The 16,675-nt window shown below is 42.1% G+C and overlaps 1 protein-coding gene across 1 annotated transcript in view; it reads left to right on the forward strand.

Annotated features, from left to right (window-relative positions):
- Positions 1 to 11,358: 11,358 nt before the first annotated feature.
- The window catches only part of LOC307019804 (transducin-like enhancer protein 1), a gene marked incomplete at its 3' end in the record, with an annotated part of 37,376 nt that continues 32,059 nt past the window's right edge, over positions 11,359 to 16,675 (forward strand). Inside the window, exon 1 of the mRNA XM_079650912.1 lies at positions 11,359 to 12,256. Coding sequence (XP_079507038.1) covers positions 12,233 to 12,256 — 24 coding nt within the window. The 5' untranslated portion in view covers positions 11,359 to 12,232. The remainder of the gene's footprint in view (positions 12,257 to 16,675) is intronic.

Here is a 16,675-nt window from a genome sequence, read left to right on the forward strand (position 1 = left end):
GGAAAAATCTTCCTGTGAACAACAGACAGTTTGTGTTGAGGCTTTTGTGACGAAATGTACAATTATTTTTTGCACAAATGAATACTTCACCGAGAATTATCCATTATATATCAAATATTCACCCAATCAGGGGCGCCGCTTGCGAACAGGCAAGGCAGGCAACTGCTTGGGGCCCCGGACCAGAAGGGGGCCCCCAAAGAAGGTAGATTAAAAAGGTCCACAGCAACGACAACATGAAACACCCTTTAATTTACTGCAACGACATGTCGGGAAACCCCCTCAAGGCGGCCCCATGCATAGCGTGCCGTAAAATACTGCTTCTTATTTTAAGTTTCCTTGCCTTGCTCCGCTCTGGGGGGGGGGGGGGGGGGGAAGAGTGCACCACTGATGGTGATGAAAGCTGGTTCGAGTGGCCCTCAGTTAATTTTTGCCTAGGGCCCCCACAGACTCAAGAATCGCCACTGCACCCAATGTTATCTTGAATTGTTTGAGTAAATATCTCATTTAGTCAATCCTGCTCACTACTACCCAAACACATGCATTTTTCTTTTAAAACCTTACTATTATAAACACTGCATAAACTGCTTAAACAGTTGCCAATGCTACTTGTCCATGCGAGTACTGTTTATGCAGAATTGTTTAAATATTAGGGTTTTTGCGTGTGTTTGGGAAGCAATGAGAATACAACTGGATAAATAAGACTTGGATTTTATTGCACAAGTTGCGTGAGAGATTGTAAACTGATGTTTTGATCGAGTTCTGCTGTTGTTTAACGCTGCACTCATTGACTTCAGTTTATCAAGACATTTATCTGATTTTGATTCGCCATCACGGAACGAGAGAACCTTTGTTATTCTTTCAGGAAGTCTTGGAGGGAGTGATTGCTAAACAAATCACAATATTGTGTGGTTGAAAGATCCAGCTGGTGGTCAGTCTGCATGATATAAATGTAGTCCTGCCTAATATTACCAGTCTCTCTGTGTCTTCAAGCACAAAGGGTGTAGTATGCTGTACAGATTGTAAAGCCCTCCTGAGGTTATTTGTGATTTGTGATAATGCGATATATAGATCAAATTGACTGGTCATAATAGATAGAAGCCAAATGCTAAACTAGTATCTGATAAATCACACAAATCCTGATAATTACCAAACAGACAGAAATATCATTCATTGGTATTAAGACACTCTTTCCTCACTTCATTCATGAATGGTTTTGACCACCTGATCCTGGTCAGGAGTCAATGTCCAGGGTCTGTTCTGGTGTCTTCATAACGGCCCTTTGGTCCCTGGACAATAATGGTAAATTTCCACTATCTTCGAACTTCGATATGCAAAATAACGAAGAGAGATATATCTTTCAACTGCAGTCTGAATGGTTAAAGACAAATCTCTAAAAATAAAGAAAACGGGCTTCCGAGCAAATTAGAATACGTATTTTTTAAGGCGTGTAACATAGAGAACCATGTCTAAAACTGAAACACCAGAATCGTCTATTAGGAACAAGAGTGGCTGCAGACCAAATACTAACAAATCAGTCCAGTTTAAATACAGGTATACCCACACAGCCAGTGTTTTCTGCAGACGTTTCACTCTCATTGGCAAAGACCTAGTGGAAATAAAGGAATATTGAGGGGAAGGCAGTGTGGCAGGAGCAGCTTGGCCGTATGAAGGTGGTCATAAACAGTCTGGGGAGGTATCCGAAGCGCTCTCGGCTCCAGTCTCTTGGCCTTTGCATGTTGTCTTGGACAGCAGTTCTGTTCTCAGGGGCCCGACTGTGGGGGCCTCGCTGAATAATGGCACATTTCTCTCCAGGCAGCCGAGAGAGAGAGAGAGAGAGAGAGAGAGAGAGAGAGAGAGAGAGAGAGAGAGAGAGAGAGAGAGAGAGAGAGAGAGAGAGAGAGAGAGAGAGAGAGAGAGAGAGAGAGAGAGTAGAAGCAGCTTATCTGGCGGCTAGCCATCCTCACCTCCACCACCAGTGACCCCGACGAGGGATTTATATATTTATGTATTTACGCATACACCATACCTCTCGCCTCGGCCAGGGGCTTCACGTCGCTCCCAGTAGGACTTAAAGATTTATGATGGAGGGAAAACGTTTCCCGCTGTGGAATAGTAGCGAGGTAAACAAACCCTGGGCACTTCGCGATGGTCCGTGTGTGACAGGGTCTCTGTTGGGAAACAGCCTGAGGGCCTTTCTGAGGCGGCAATGATGTCATTACAAGGGGAAATGCACCGTGGGGTTCGGGCCACGTGGATGAATACAAGCTGCGGTTATTAATGCACAAGAATGATAATCAGGTAAGGTGGAGTTGTGTTGCTGCCGCCGTGTGTTTACACAAGAACGTGGCAAACTAATATACAGTGACGTACCGTGAAGCACTCATGCATGGGCCCTGCAGAGACCACCCATCTCATCACAGAGGAAGATATGTGTCTCACACATTTACGCTTTTATAATGTTAGGTTTGAGTTTCCACATTTAGGTTGCACAGAGTTATGTATTATCCTGTGTGGCTGCAGAGGAGATATGGGTCTAGCATAACATGTGTGTGTGGATTTAACCCATCGGAGAGCGCAACACACATCATGACTCTGCATTTTTACAGTTTAGAGATGGTTATTTGCAAACCAACATATTTTCCTTAATGACACTTTTATTACTTTCTTGTGAAACCCAAACTTAAATGCCTGACTAGATACTAAATCAGCTGTGTTGAATACACAGTCACACACCCCCAAGTGAGTTGGGGGGTGTTGTAAATCAGTCCGAATTTGTCATTTAACACTCCTGTTTACATAGTTAAAAACATATTTTCTGCTGGTGATAAATCCCATAGATTTTCTTGGAATTGCTCAAATGTTTCTTACTTTTTGCTCGTTTAACTCAAAATGACAATATCCATTAACACAATGGTGCAAGGAGCAGATTCAGACTGACTCCTGACACGGATCTGATTATTGTCGTTAAAGCTGCAGCAGAGAGAAGGACCACAAGGGGAAGTGGGAGGCTTGGGTCTGCTCCACAGCCAGCTGGTCTCGCCTGGAAAGTACAAGATGCCTTCCTGCGCCAGAAATCTGCAGAGAGGGAGAGGGAATGGTGAATGGAGGCAGGGAAAATGTTAGTGTGCACGCTGCCTGCCAAGAGGGAGAAGATGGTTCATATTGCTCAAATTCAACAATCTCCTGAAGGGGAGAAACAGCTAGCAAAATAAGAACTGGAGGAGGACAAGGAACAAAAACACTTCAGTAATAAGAAGGTGAAGTGTTTAAAGAAAGACAAACAAAAGCTTGTACTTTGCCTACGTTGCTGAGTTTTCTGATTATATTGTAAAAAAACTATTGTCAATAAAGCATTAAATGGTAAAGGTGTTGCTTTCTTAGACTGTCATGAGGCCAACATTATGGCCTCATGACAGTCCTCATTTTGACCTAATGATACAGCACTTTAAAAGAGGTTTAAAAAAGGATTTAAAAACAAATGGGTTCACTATACTCTCAGTTTTATGATACTTTGCTCAACTTCTACTAACACAACAAAATGATCAGGTTTAAATAAGGCATCCACCACTACTGAGTTAGACATGGTGTTGGCTCAGTCATACTGGTTTAGTTTGGTTACCAACTAATATGATACTTGAACATAATGACATAGTTTTTCTACAAGTTACAGGTCTTTTATTGATAACATGAGGTCATATCATTTACATTGCGAATAACTTGTTAAACAATGTAATTCTGAATCTATTTACAAGACAATCTAAACCCCCTTAACAATCTCATTGATGTTAAACTAGGTAATCAAACACATGTATTAGAAAGACCGTAGCAAGTTGAGAAAAACCCTTACTCAACCAGTATGGCCGATAGAGGCACTTTTTTAAATTTAAACAACACCTCCCTTGAAATATAGTTCAAGTTTACAAAGGCAGGTTTAATAGACAGATAAATTAATCTTGGAACAGCAAAGTGGTAAGCTTTTATTAGTCTACATAATAAATATATGTGTGAATATGTGAAAAGATTATGGTGTGACTGGGTGGTATAGCAGTAAATACATAATTTATATAAGATTTAATTCAGGTTTTTATAGCTCGGTCCACAAGCACCATTTGGGCGAAGGATACTAGTAAAGGTACAGGTCAAGATTTAAATATGTTTTTCCTCCCATAACATAAGTTAATTACTACTATTTTTAGTAAATCCCCCCTATGGACCACAGAAGGCTTCTTGTTTTGAAAAGCAGCTGTGAGAAAGTCATTATTTACTTGTGAATGTGAGCATTAGTCTCCATGGGAAATAATGTTATGCACCTGTGTGTACTCACCAGGCATACATACATTAATAATATGTACTATTAATTATTACATGTACCTTAGCTACACACATATAATATTCCTGACTCATTAGCTTCCTGTCAGTTTACCACTTACAGTATATTGGCGACACCATGTGATAATAATTTGTAATTGCAGGCTACTGCCGGAAAATGGCGTCCTTATACACTTTGGCATTTACCCTCCAACACACTGCTTTCCCATAAGTAGAGTAAATGTTCACTATCATGGGAACACACTGAAAAGTAGATGAATATATAATTTGTCTGCAAGAACAGCGAAGCGCTGTTTGTCAGTATTAGTCTGACGACCAGAGCATTTCCTGGATGTTTTGCTAAGTACTAGCAGGTAAGCTAACTTCCTCTTAATCAGCTCTTCACTGGATTATAAATCATAATAACAAAGCAATACATTCCCCCGTGTTAACATACATGAACTATTTGAAAATTGCAGAATTGCACAGGAATTAAATATCCTCAATTCTGCTGCCATTGTGTGAGCTGCCTGCAATACTGCTGTTGAGCAGCAGGTGGCAGTGTAATGCAGTATTTGTATGTGCACAGGTGAAAACCACACGAGGCTGTGCATCAACACTGTGTTTGAGTTTTGATATGGGAGTTTGTCTGGGAAGCAGATATCAATATATTGATCCCTTTTATGTTTATCTTACAGTTTCCAGCCTCTTTCTAACAGAAGTTATTCAATTATTGAACATTGCTGGAACGTTCTGCATCAATATTGTCACTTTGCAACCATACACTTGAGTACTAGTATCTTTTGTTCATAGATTGCATGATTTTCATTAAGAAATCCATGTTCTCTTTTTTTATGGTTGGCATTGGGTACATTTTTTCAATTTTGTTTAATTTGGGTATTTGTTATACATGCAGCTTTGTTGATATTTTCACTCTTATTTGCATTCTTATCTACTCTCTACTGCAACTGCTGCTGCACAACATTTTCCTTTGGATACATAAAGGGTTATCTTATCTCACTTTCTTATTTTATCTTATCTTATCTCACTTTATTATTTTACTTTATCTAATTTTGAAGGAATCTCTGTAATCCCTCAATGGATCCTTTAACTACATCTACTTCCTTCTTTTGTATGCAGAATTAATTCATATATTCTCCTTCCTATTTTAACACACAAATTAACACTTGACCTGCTCTCTCCAGCACTTGTATAAAGCGGAAAGTAGCGGAGACAGCACACTCTTTTTGCAGGAGAGTATCACTCTGCTGTGAGTGACAGCACACACAGTATTTGCAAGTCAATGCTCAGATTTAACCTCTTCACTCCCCGTCTGACTGCCTGAATTTAGAATGAACCTTTGAAAATATGCAGTTATTTTACATAGGCTACATGTAAGAATAAGAGCCTGTTGTGATCTTGTACGTATTGCAAGACATTGACACGGATGTAGATCATGATGTAGATATAGTTTAACTTGCTTAAAGGTGGGGGAGGTAATTTTGGAGAAACCAGCTCGAGTGCGCTAGAATTTGAAAATACACAGCAGGAAAAAATCTGCCACTTCCTTACAGAGCCCTTCCTCCATGCCTTCCTCCAACACACATGAACGCGCACATGACCAATGAGGGCACGAGATACGTTTGTGCACAGATGGAAGGCTGACAGGCAGGTAGGCCATCCAGTTATTTTAGCCTGGCCGGCTAAAATGATTGGTCGTGCTTTTTACAGTACCACGGCTTCCACAGATGACATTTTTTAATGGATTTTTTGTCAAAGCACTTAAAGTGGACCTATCATGCTATATTTGAATAATATAGTGTAGGACCATACCTATATAAGGCATATTTATACTTTTTATTTTTCAAAATACCAAACAGATCATGCATTTTAGCCATTCCTCAATTCGCTCAATTTAACACTGTCTTTTCATGGGCTGATTCTGTGAGAACAGCACCATCTACAGGCCTGGCATATGTACTACAGCATCTCCAGCGCTTTCGAACGGCAATGTCCGTGGCTGTCTCCTCCTGATTGGTGGAGTTGGCCCAATAACCGTAGCGCCACTTCTGTGACGTCATAGAAGTGTTCAAATCTGGATCAGTCTGTATCAGATCCGTTGCAGCCCCTTTTTAAGAGATTTGGGTATGGAGGAAAATAGAGAGGGTTGTGTTTTCTGACACTTGGTGAGTTCCCTGGAACACCGGGGACAAATATTCATGTATAAAAGACGTACAAAAGTGCATTTTGTATGATAGGTCCCCTTTAAGATATTCATTGCTATCGGGTTAAGAGCATTCCATGAAATATAACAAAAAGTGTATCTCGAGTCGAGCCGGTTTCTCAAACTTACCTACCCCACCTTTAATGTTTTTGAGAAGATTTAGTGGAGTAGAGGGGTGACTGGAGACAAACCACATAATTGATGTTATCTATGAAGTCCTCTGACTCATATAAAGGTATCTCTTTGTGATAAGACACAATGGAAACTATTTTCAAAAAATGCTCTTGCTTCATAATTACCTCTGTGAGGGTGCAATGCTATTTGGTTTTTCTAGCAAAATTGTGAAAGCTGATGCATTTACAGATACTTGGAGAGTGAAAAGAAGATCTTATTCCACTTCACTGCAGAGTCACACACATCGTCCCATTGTTCTGTTTTATAAAGAAAACATGCCAGTGTACAGAAAAAGGAGAGGTGTACATTCCCTCTATCTGAGGTTAAACTGGGTTATGAATAAAACAGTGTCTTATTTACAAAAAGAAACAACTATTAAGCAAATTCCACAGAAGAAGATTGTGCACTTTTGATCTCTTCAGTGGAGGAGGCTTTGAGTAACAACATTACGGCCCAGTGTTCGAATTCCTGAGTCTCCACACACACATGCCTGTGGGCGTAAATGTGTCAGCGTCTGTTTTATGAGTGCATACGTGTTCCAATGTGTGTCACAGGGGGTATTTATTTGTATCCGCCTGCAAGGAGGAGAGGAGGTGTGTGTGTGTGTGTGTGTGTGTGTGTGTGTGTGTGTGTGTGTGTGTGTGTGTGTGTGTGTGTGTGTGTGTGTGTGTGTGTGTGTGTGTGTGTGTGTGTGTGTGTGTGTGTGTGTGTGTGTGTGTGTGTGTGTGTGTGTGTGTGTGTGTGTGTGGTTGCGTGTGTGCATGTGAGCATAGCTGCTGCTGATGTGGGTCATTACCCCTTCTTTCCCCCAGGGGCCATACAGCAGGAGAGGACAGAAGTGGAGGGGATGGGTGGGGGTGTGTGTGGTGGTGGTGGGGGGAATGGGAAAATGGAGGGTGTTGTGAGGGAGGGGTTGAGATTGTGTGTGTGTGTGGATGTATGTGTGTGTTAAAGGGGGGTGGGGGTGTCCCTGAGGAGCAGAGACCAATAAATCACAGTGCCGTCTCTGCGCTGACACCCAGCTTGTCTGATGAGGGACGGGGAAGAGGGGTGGGGGCAAAGGGAGGTGACGGTGAGAGGTGAATAAGAGGGGAGGGGGAGGGGGACAACACTGTGGCCTTGTCTTCCTGTCACTCAAAGCCACGCTGGGTAGGAGACATTCTCAACCCCGTCCCATAGGCACTGGAGAAATTAACGAGAGGTGGTGGGGGCCGGGAAGGGTGGAGAGATACCACCACAGAACCAGAAGTTTATGACCTGAACCAAAGCCCCTTCCTCCAGTATCATCCTGTCTCCCCGACGTCAAGATTTGTGTGCTTTTCAGTTTAACAGAGGTGAACTTTAGAACTAAAGGAAAAAGCTGCTAACGGGAGTCCATGGCGAGAGGTCACAGATTCCTATTTCAGGGATATTTCCTATTTTCCTCAGACATGTGTGTGAGGGTCATCATGGGTATGTTTTGGCGCTTGGACGTCTGCCAATCAGAGGGTCAGAGGTTCGATCCCTATCCCCTATAGTTAAAATGTTCCTGGGCAAGATACTTAATCCCAAATCGCTCCCATATGTATATGCTATTGAAGTGTAAGTAAGTTGTACGTGGTAGGCTTAGGGGCAGGACATCTATAAGCGGTTAACCAATCACAACAGAGCCGGCCAGCTAACCAATTGGAGCAGACTGGGCTCTGGTTTCAGACAGAGGGTGAAAAGAGGTGCTGCAGCACAGGCAGTATGAGAGAAATAAAGAACTTTTTGACAGTAAATCATGGAGACGTGTCCCAGTAGATAGACATGTCACAGTAGGATTTGCTAAATACAGATATGAAACTGTGCATAATAGGGCCCCTTTCAAAAATCAGGTGGTTATGATCTTCTTTTTATTTCAAGAAAAGCTATGAACCTGTTGCATTTACATGTGTTTTCAACCTACTATGCGCATGGGGGCTTTTATTTGTTAAATAAAAGGTTTTTGTAGCAGCCTTCAAATTGCAGCATGTAGCTCCAACATTGTGGTCTGTAGAGGAAATACTGCTATTGGAGGAAATGGTTACCCTGCTGTGTGTATGATGGTTTCCTACTGGTGCGATTGTTGCAAAATTGCACGTCTGGAAATAAAGCCTGGTGTGATGTGTGTGAGTGCACATATACTCAAATCAAACTCTATTGTACAACCTTCGTGGAAATACCCTGAAGTGGTCATCTAGATTGGTATTCATCGCTGGTATTACAAAAACACTCAAAATTCACAATACTGGCAATTATTTTGCTGGATTTTCTTTCTTTTTATTTTCAGAGTTTCTGCACCTCAAAGTGTATTGATGGGATTTTAGTATACATCCTGTAACTGCTGGAGACAAGTGAAGCTTATTGATCCGGCAAAACATTGTAATGACCGCTCTCATTGTGCTGCCTTTCAATGAGCAGATGAAAATACATGACAGTTCATCTTCCTGAACGGATATCTGTCCAGTAGACCTTGTCCGGTGTTTTTGGGGAATCATTTAGTGCTAATATCAACATCACAGTTTGACACTTGAATTGCTGTTGGCAACCACGTAGGAATGAAGTTTTCGTGGGAAGTAAACTTGTTTTCATCACCTCATTGAAAACCACTCCCTCCTTGGTGATAATTTGCCTACTGTATGTGTTCCCTTACCTCGCCTTAAGTTATGATTATAAAACGGTGCTACTCCTTCAGGCCCTTTCCACTCGGAGCTATAGGTGTGTGTGTAGGTGAGCATGCTTCTGTTTAGTTGCATTCTGAAAACATGCGGTTGACAGAATTGACTCTTTACAACCTCTCACCACCGAGCTAAAAACCCAGAAGCTCCTGTAACATTACGACCATTGTGTCCCGTCCCATTGTGGGCCCACTTTGATGTCCCGTTGCCCTGAGTCTCTGTGGAGGAGAGAAGGGCACTGTGGTGCATTTAATCACTGGATCTGAGCCAACACACACACACACACACACACACACACACACACACACACACACACACACACACACACACACACACACACACACACACACACACACACACACACACACACACACACCTAAAGCACACTCTGTCATCTGACCTGCCAATAGCAATAATGTGTGTCCTTCACTTATCATTTGATATCATCTATATTATTATGGCTCTCCTCAGTAACGCAGCCTCATACATCCTGTGCACCCCCATCCCCACCTTCACCCTCACCCCAACCCCCACCCCGCCGCCCAGCAAGCAAACGCATGCACGCCCACGCACGCACACCCACGCACACACACACATGAAACATCTCCCCATGCAGCAGCAGACTGCAAAGCACTGCATTCCTCATGACTTTTTTTTTTCTTCTAATAAATGTGATCCCAGAATCCGGGAGGGAGACCAGCGCTGTGCATTAAAATTCATGGGAAAAGATGGCAATAAAATATTTCTTTCTCTCTCTACTCCCTTCTTTCTCTCCTTCCCTCTCCACTCTCCCCACTTGCTCCCCTCACCCTTCTCTCTTTTTCATTCCCTTACTTGTCTGCTCAACACACACACACACACACACACACACACACACACACACACACACACACACACACACACACACACACACACACACACACACACATAAACAAGGCACGCACACACACATATACACACTTTTTTTTTTCATCCCCCGTGTGCACTCTCCCTCTCGTTCAATCTCTAACCCTCCTACTGGCTCGTCTTTCTCAGCACCCCCCTGCTGTCCTTCATCCTTTATTCTCTTCCTCCCTCCCTCCCTTTTCCCCTCCCTACCTCCCTCCCCCCTCTGTGTTTCCTCTCTGTCTCTTTCTCTCACACACATACACACACACACACACACACACACACGCACACACACACACGCACACACACACACACACACACACACACACACACACACACACACACACACACACACATTTATACTCTCACACAAACACACCCATCTATATTTTCCAACTCCACCTCTGGCAGGTTGTGATTTCCACTGTCAGAAATTGCTTTTTCAATATCTCTCTCTCTAATTATGAGCCCCGCCAAAGGGGTCGTGCCACCAGAATACCAATTTTTTCCATCATTTCTCCCTTTTTCTCCAGAATTCTTCTCCTTTTCCAGGTAACAACAATGCTGCATATTCAATATATGCCCATGCATGCGTTGCAGCATTATCACTGTTGTATTTCGGTGGGTTCTGCTGTCTCAGATTTAGATGTATTCTGTCTTTTCTTGTTTGGTCAGCTCTCCCTGTGGTCATGATTAATTTTTGACATCTCAAAATGAGCAGGACGATTGCAGGAAGTTAGTGCAAATACTCTATTTATTTCTATATCAACAAGGATGAATTGGGGAGGAAATGTAAGATTTCTCAATGCATTGATGGTTTTTGTGGGGAGGAGAAAAAAGAAAACCACTGAATCTTGATACAGCCACCACACAGCTCCTCAAACTCTCAATCACTCCCTGTTCCCTGGAAAGGGTTAACCTCACACAGCAGTTGTAGCCTGCTTGATTGACGTGCGGAGCTTTGAGCTGCCTACACCGTCCAATCAGCGAACGGTCAGCGCGCCCCACGTGGGTGTTCTCAACGCTCATTGGCTTATGTTACCAGTGTTTACCGTGCCGAGGCCGAGCCCCACGTGGAGATTTCATTCAATCACTAAACAATTCCTCTGTATTTCTTCTTGAGAAAGAAAATGTTGTACTTTTTAGATATTTAAATTTGATAAATGTGTAGGTATAGATGTTTAATTTCATAGCTGGATGAGAATTAACCGTGTTACAATTCAACATCAAATGAGGACGGATAAGGGTTCTTTGCAAATATCACCAGGCTATTTGAAGACATGTGCAAATGCTGTCTTCCTAACTTCAAATTAAAAAAAACCTTTATAATGTTTTTAATGTTGATAACTGTGTTGGGGGGCAGTGTCTTTAGCCCCCTCCTCCTGCTTAAAGAAAGCTACTCATATGTTATGTCCCATTGAGGATCAGAGAGGGGGGAGTGAGAGGAGTGAGGGACTGGGAGTGTTGTGTGAAAAGAGTGCAGGCCAACCAGCGAGACAAAAGAGGCTGCGGCTGCATTGAATGTGCCGGTGGTGTGTCCGTCTCCGAAGCCACAAGCAAACCACATTTCCCCCCCTCCCCTTCTGGCCTGTACGGAAGGCGAAGATACACTGGAGAGGGAAATTGCGATATTGTAATTCTGCTGTAAAAGCGCGAAGTTGAGGACTTTGGAAGAAAGAAAAGAGCTTGTTTTTGGACCGGGTGTTCCTGCTCTCCTCTGCCCGTCCTCACTACACGGTGCGCGGTTGGAGATATAACCCAGAACAAAGGAGTCTTGAAAGCGAGGAATGAGCAAGCCGAGACTAGCTTTGCCATTACCTTTGAAACCGGGCCAAATGCCTCTCTGAGACCAACAATAGTACATCGGCTGCTCGTATTTCTCGACGAAGCTTTCCGCCTGAAAAGCGAGAAAGAAGAAGGACAAAAAAACCGCACACGGAGACACAAGTCGGCGGCTACAATGTTTCCCCAGAACCGACCACCGGTGAGTAAAGCTACGCTACTATGTAACACACGTTTTAGGAGGTTATTGTCTTATTGTATGAACCCATTATCAAATATAACGTGCGTATATGATTTTAAAAGCTTCAGTTAGAAAGTGCAAACCGAAAATGTTTGTCTTTGTCATCCTTACTGTGCATTTCCGGGGACTCCTTTGTGGGGGAATTATGATGCTCTATACAGGCTGTTATACAACATATTATCTCCTTTGTCTATATTTTAACGCCCCGTGTAATCTGTGCCTTATGAAGGTCAAGCAGATTGCTGTCAGTAGTCCAACGTCCAACTTTTGCCGAGTGTCTTTTGTGTGAATCTCATGTCCTTGGTGGCTAACACCACCACCTCCAGTAGAGAAACATGGAGCCTCCTTATATTCCCCATAGTGTGGTGGAGTTGACCCAGATGATGAAGTGTGTGTTTGTTTGTCCCTTCCTCACGAGATATGTGTGTGTGTGTTTGGGGGGGAGAGTGAGTCAGCTTGGCTTGTTGACACCTTCACTCAATGGTCTGCCCTTTTCAAGTGCCACTCATTGTTTTCATTTTTTGCTTTTCACTCATATCAAGGGTGAGTCATGCCCTCTGATTTACTGATTTGATGCACTGACAACTAGAAGCTTCCCCTTAGAAAGATATCCAAAAGTCCTCTATAATGGCTATTAACGTGGCTGTAAAATTGATAAAGAAATTGGCATGTTATCTGTATTTTGAGATGAGGTTATAGCGAAATTCTTGCTGCGTGGCTTCAATTTGTTTTAGTCGAGTTAGGTGGAGAGCTTTTGAGCAGGCTGAAATACATAAACACTGGTCCTCCAGCTGTGTGAAGTATCAATTAAGACCTGCTCATTTGCCTAACCCTCATCTACATCCCTCAGCCATGCCACCCTGCACCCCACCCCTGACAGTGTTTTGACATTCATGTACCATGCATTGAAACCAGATTAAGCACACTGATGTGTAATTTCTTGTGAATGTGTGTTTATGCCACTTTAATTAAGGCATCTCGCATATTAATTAGTGCAGGGGAAAACCCACAACAAGATTGTTGTTCAGCTTTGTTTTTTACGTGTTTGCATGTGGCTTAAATTGCATCAAGCATTGTAACTTTTTAATTATAACTTCCTTTTGAACAATAAAGGGATCTTGTGAGTTCCAGCACATACGATAAAACACACACACTCCAGCAGCTGTGTATGTATATGGCTGACGGCAGGAAGGCAGGGCAGGAGGTAGACTGTGGGTCTGTGGTTAGCACTGTAAACCCAATCCCTCTCATCCAGCCTCTCCTCACTGTGTTCCTGTGAGAGCTCCAAACCACATCTTAATGTATGGGCAGGCGTCCCAGGGCGAGAGGAGCAGACTGCGGCGGGTCTGGGTTCAATGTTTAGGCCGGCGGTGCTGCTTCATTCCAATCCTCTGCAGGTCTCAGCAGCTCCACGTGAGAGCCTGTCCTCCTCAGAAAGTCTCCGACCATCGGCAGCTCTTGTTTGCACCTCTGAGCGAAGGGCCACTCAGCCAGGCAAACTGTTTAATCTCAGAAATGCTAGACTGGCAGTGACCTGTCATCACTGCATACCGGTCTGCTGTGAAGGGAGTGACCCATATATTGTTATACGTGTGGTGACCCATATTTAAAAATGCATTTTAATCCAATGGTTATTGAAAATTGTGCTCCATTAATTGCACACTTAAAATGCATTTTCAGATACTGAACAAGACACACTGTGGATGTTCTGCCATAAGTTAACATCCAGGTTATAGCTTGCTAGTGTCCTAAGTAAATGCAGAACATGCCCTATCTTAAAGGGGCCCTATGATGCTCATTTTCAGGTTCATGTTTGTATTTTGTGTCTCTACTGTGACTTGTTTACATGCTTTAATAGTCAAAAAGCAATTTCTTATTCTCATACTGTGCTGCAGCACCTCTTTTCACCCTCTGTCTGACACCAGAGCCCAGTCTGCTCTGATTGGTTAGCTGGTGGGCTCTTTTCTAATTGGTTAACCACCCAGAGATGTCCCGCCCCTTAGCCTATCACGGTCAATGTGTTGGAGCGCTAGCCAGTAGAAGCAAGCGTGTTACACCGTGACGTCACTATGTTACAGAAGTAAACAAAGGAGTCCAATGGCTGTGTTTCCGGGGGGGGAGTGTGGGAGAGAGAAACTCTGAACTTTTGGATTTTAACTGTTGCAGACTATTTTAAATGCACACAAACCTACAGTGTATAACTCTCTACAGGAAAGGGATAACCCAAAAAGCACAATAGGGCCTCTTTTAACTTCATCTCATCAGAGAGTAAATTCAAATGATGTGAAATATGTGATGGCGCTGTGGTGTCAACCAGTTCATAAACACGGCAGAAACATGCATAGAAACCATGATAGAAACATCTTGACATTGCTTCTAGGTGCCAAGATCACTTTTGGTATTTTGCCAAATAAAGTATACTCTGAAATGTGTATCGGATATGGCAGGCATGGCTGGCTGTCTTAAATAGTTACGGTCCTTTCAGATCTGCCACAGTGACACATACGGGCTGTGCTGTAAAAACAGAAGTGGAAAAGAATGCAAAACATCAGATAAGACTAGGACATTTCAGGGCCTGTTATGATACTCAGCATGTTAGAAAAAACGTATTTGACTCATTTTAAATAAAGCAACGAATGTATGACTTGCATTAAATGGGACAAAATGGAGGCATTAGCAGCACATTTGTTATAATTCACCAAAATGTGGCCCTTTTTTTGTTTGCTTATGACTGGGAAAGTAGTTCTAATGATCTAACTGCTGCCAAAGTAGACTTCATCTCTGGCACATAATATATTTATAAGTGAGTTATTAACAGCATCCAGACCTCTCAAATGTCACATTTATGATTGGTCATATTATTACAAGAAGCCCTCTACCAACCCTTTTATCCCGAACAATGCCCTAGGCTGGGGGAGGGGTTTGTTAAGAGGCTACTATTGTGGGTGAACCGTGGTTACATTTTTGGTAGATTAGCCCGTCGATCATACATAATTTATAAAGTTTCATAATCTATTAGGGCAATGATCGGACAAGTTTCTAATGTTTGTCATATTATCTTACCCACTAATTTCGATGCTACCAAATATTTCCATTGTAAACATTCATTAGTGGGTTGAGTTACTGTATGTGCTGTACACACTGTACTTCGCTATCTTTCCTTCCAAATAAGTTAGATTAAACCAACTGGATTTGTTTATGACAGACTTTCTGACTTTCTGAGTTTCTTGGAAAACAGTTTTTATATGTCAGAGTTGTTGCTTGTTTTTATCAAAAAGTACCCGTTGACACATTTGACATTTTCGAGATTTATATAAGTGTGTTTGTCACCTAGGCTGTCAAATGTTTCCAAAACCACACCTAGCATCAATCCATACATCATTTTGAATGTTGTGGTGTTGCCATATTTCATGCTATATTAAGCATGCATCTTACTTTAATATATACTTTTCTCGATTAATCGTTTTTTGTTTATAAAATTTCATTAAATTGTGAAAAATGTCAGCCGAAGTTCTCAAGCTAAAGTTTATAAATGTTTTGTTTTGTGAGTCCAAAACCCAAAGAGATTCAATTTAATATGATAACATACAGAGAAAAGCAGGAAATTCCCGTATTTGATAGATTGAAAGCAGCATTATCTGACATTTTTGCAAAACTACCAATTCTTAACAAAATTATTTAAATATTTGCTGATTATTCCTCTGTTTATTGACTAATCATGTCATTGTACTCCTCATTGATTATGCCATATCAAAAACAGAAGTGCACCCAAAAGAAAGTCGTGGCTTCTGCCAGTGCCTCAAATCTGTCATTAATCATATGGAGTCTTTTAAAAAAACATATTTCGGTGACAAAAAACCTAGTTTAAGTAGTTCATTTTTCTTACGGATGAAGCTTCAAGACGTGCTGAAGTATAATAATAATAAAATATTGTTAAATGACCTGGAAAAGCAGCAGTAAAGAGAACGGTTTTTAACCTGGATTTAAAAATAACCCAGGGTTGGTGCAGACCTCAGATGTTCAGGAAGTTTGTTCCACATTTTATTTTTCAACTGGTCTGAATCTCCATATGTTTCTATTAGGGCTGCACGATATGTCGTGACGATAATCGTGTTGACATCGCAGGACGTGCGATTTTTTACAATTTTTTATTTTTATTTTAGGACGTGCGATATTAAGTAGGCAAATGAACTCAAACACGTCATGTTACAATTATTTTGCTGGCTGCTACAAAAGGAAAACTCGCGCGGCTCTCATGTCAGGGGTACTTGAGTGAGTGACATGCAGGCTCTGCATGCACAGCAAACCACCAATCACAATCATTCTTGATCAGATCACAGCAGGATAACCGAGCTAGCTCAGCTTGTTGCTCTGATAACT

This window comes from Notothenia rossii (assembly GCF_949606895.1).
Source record: "Notothenia rossii genome assembly, chromosome: 1".
NCBI lineage: Eukaryota > Metazoa > Chordata > Actinopteri > Perciformes > Nototheniidae > Notothenia > Notothenia rossii.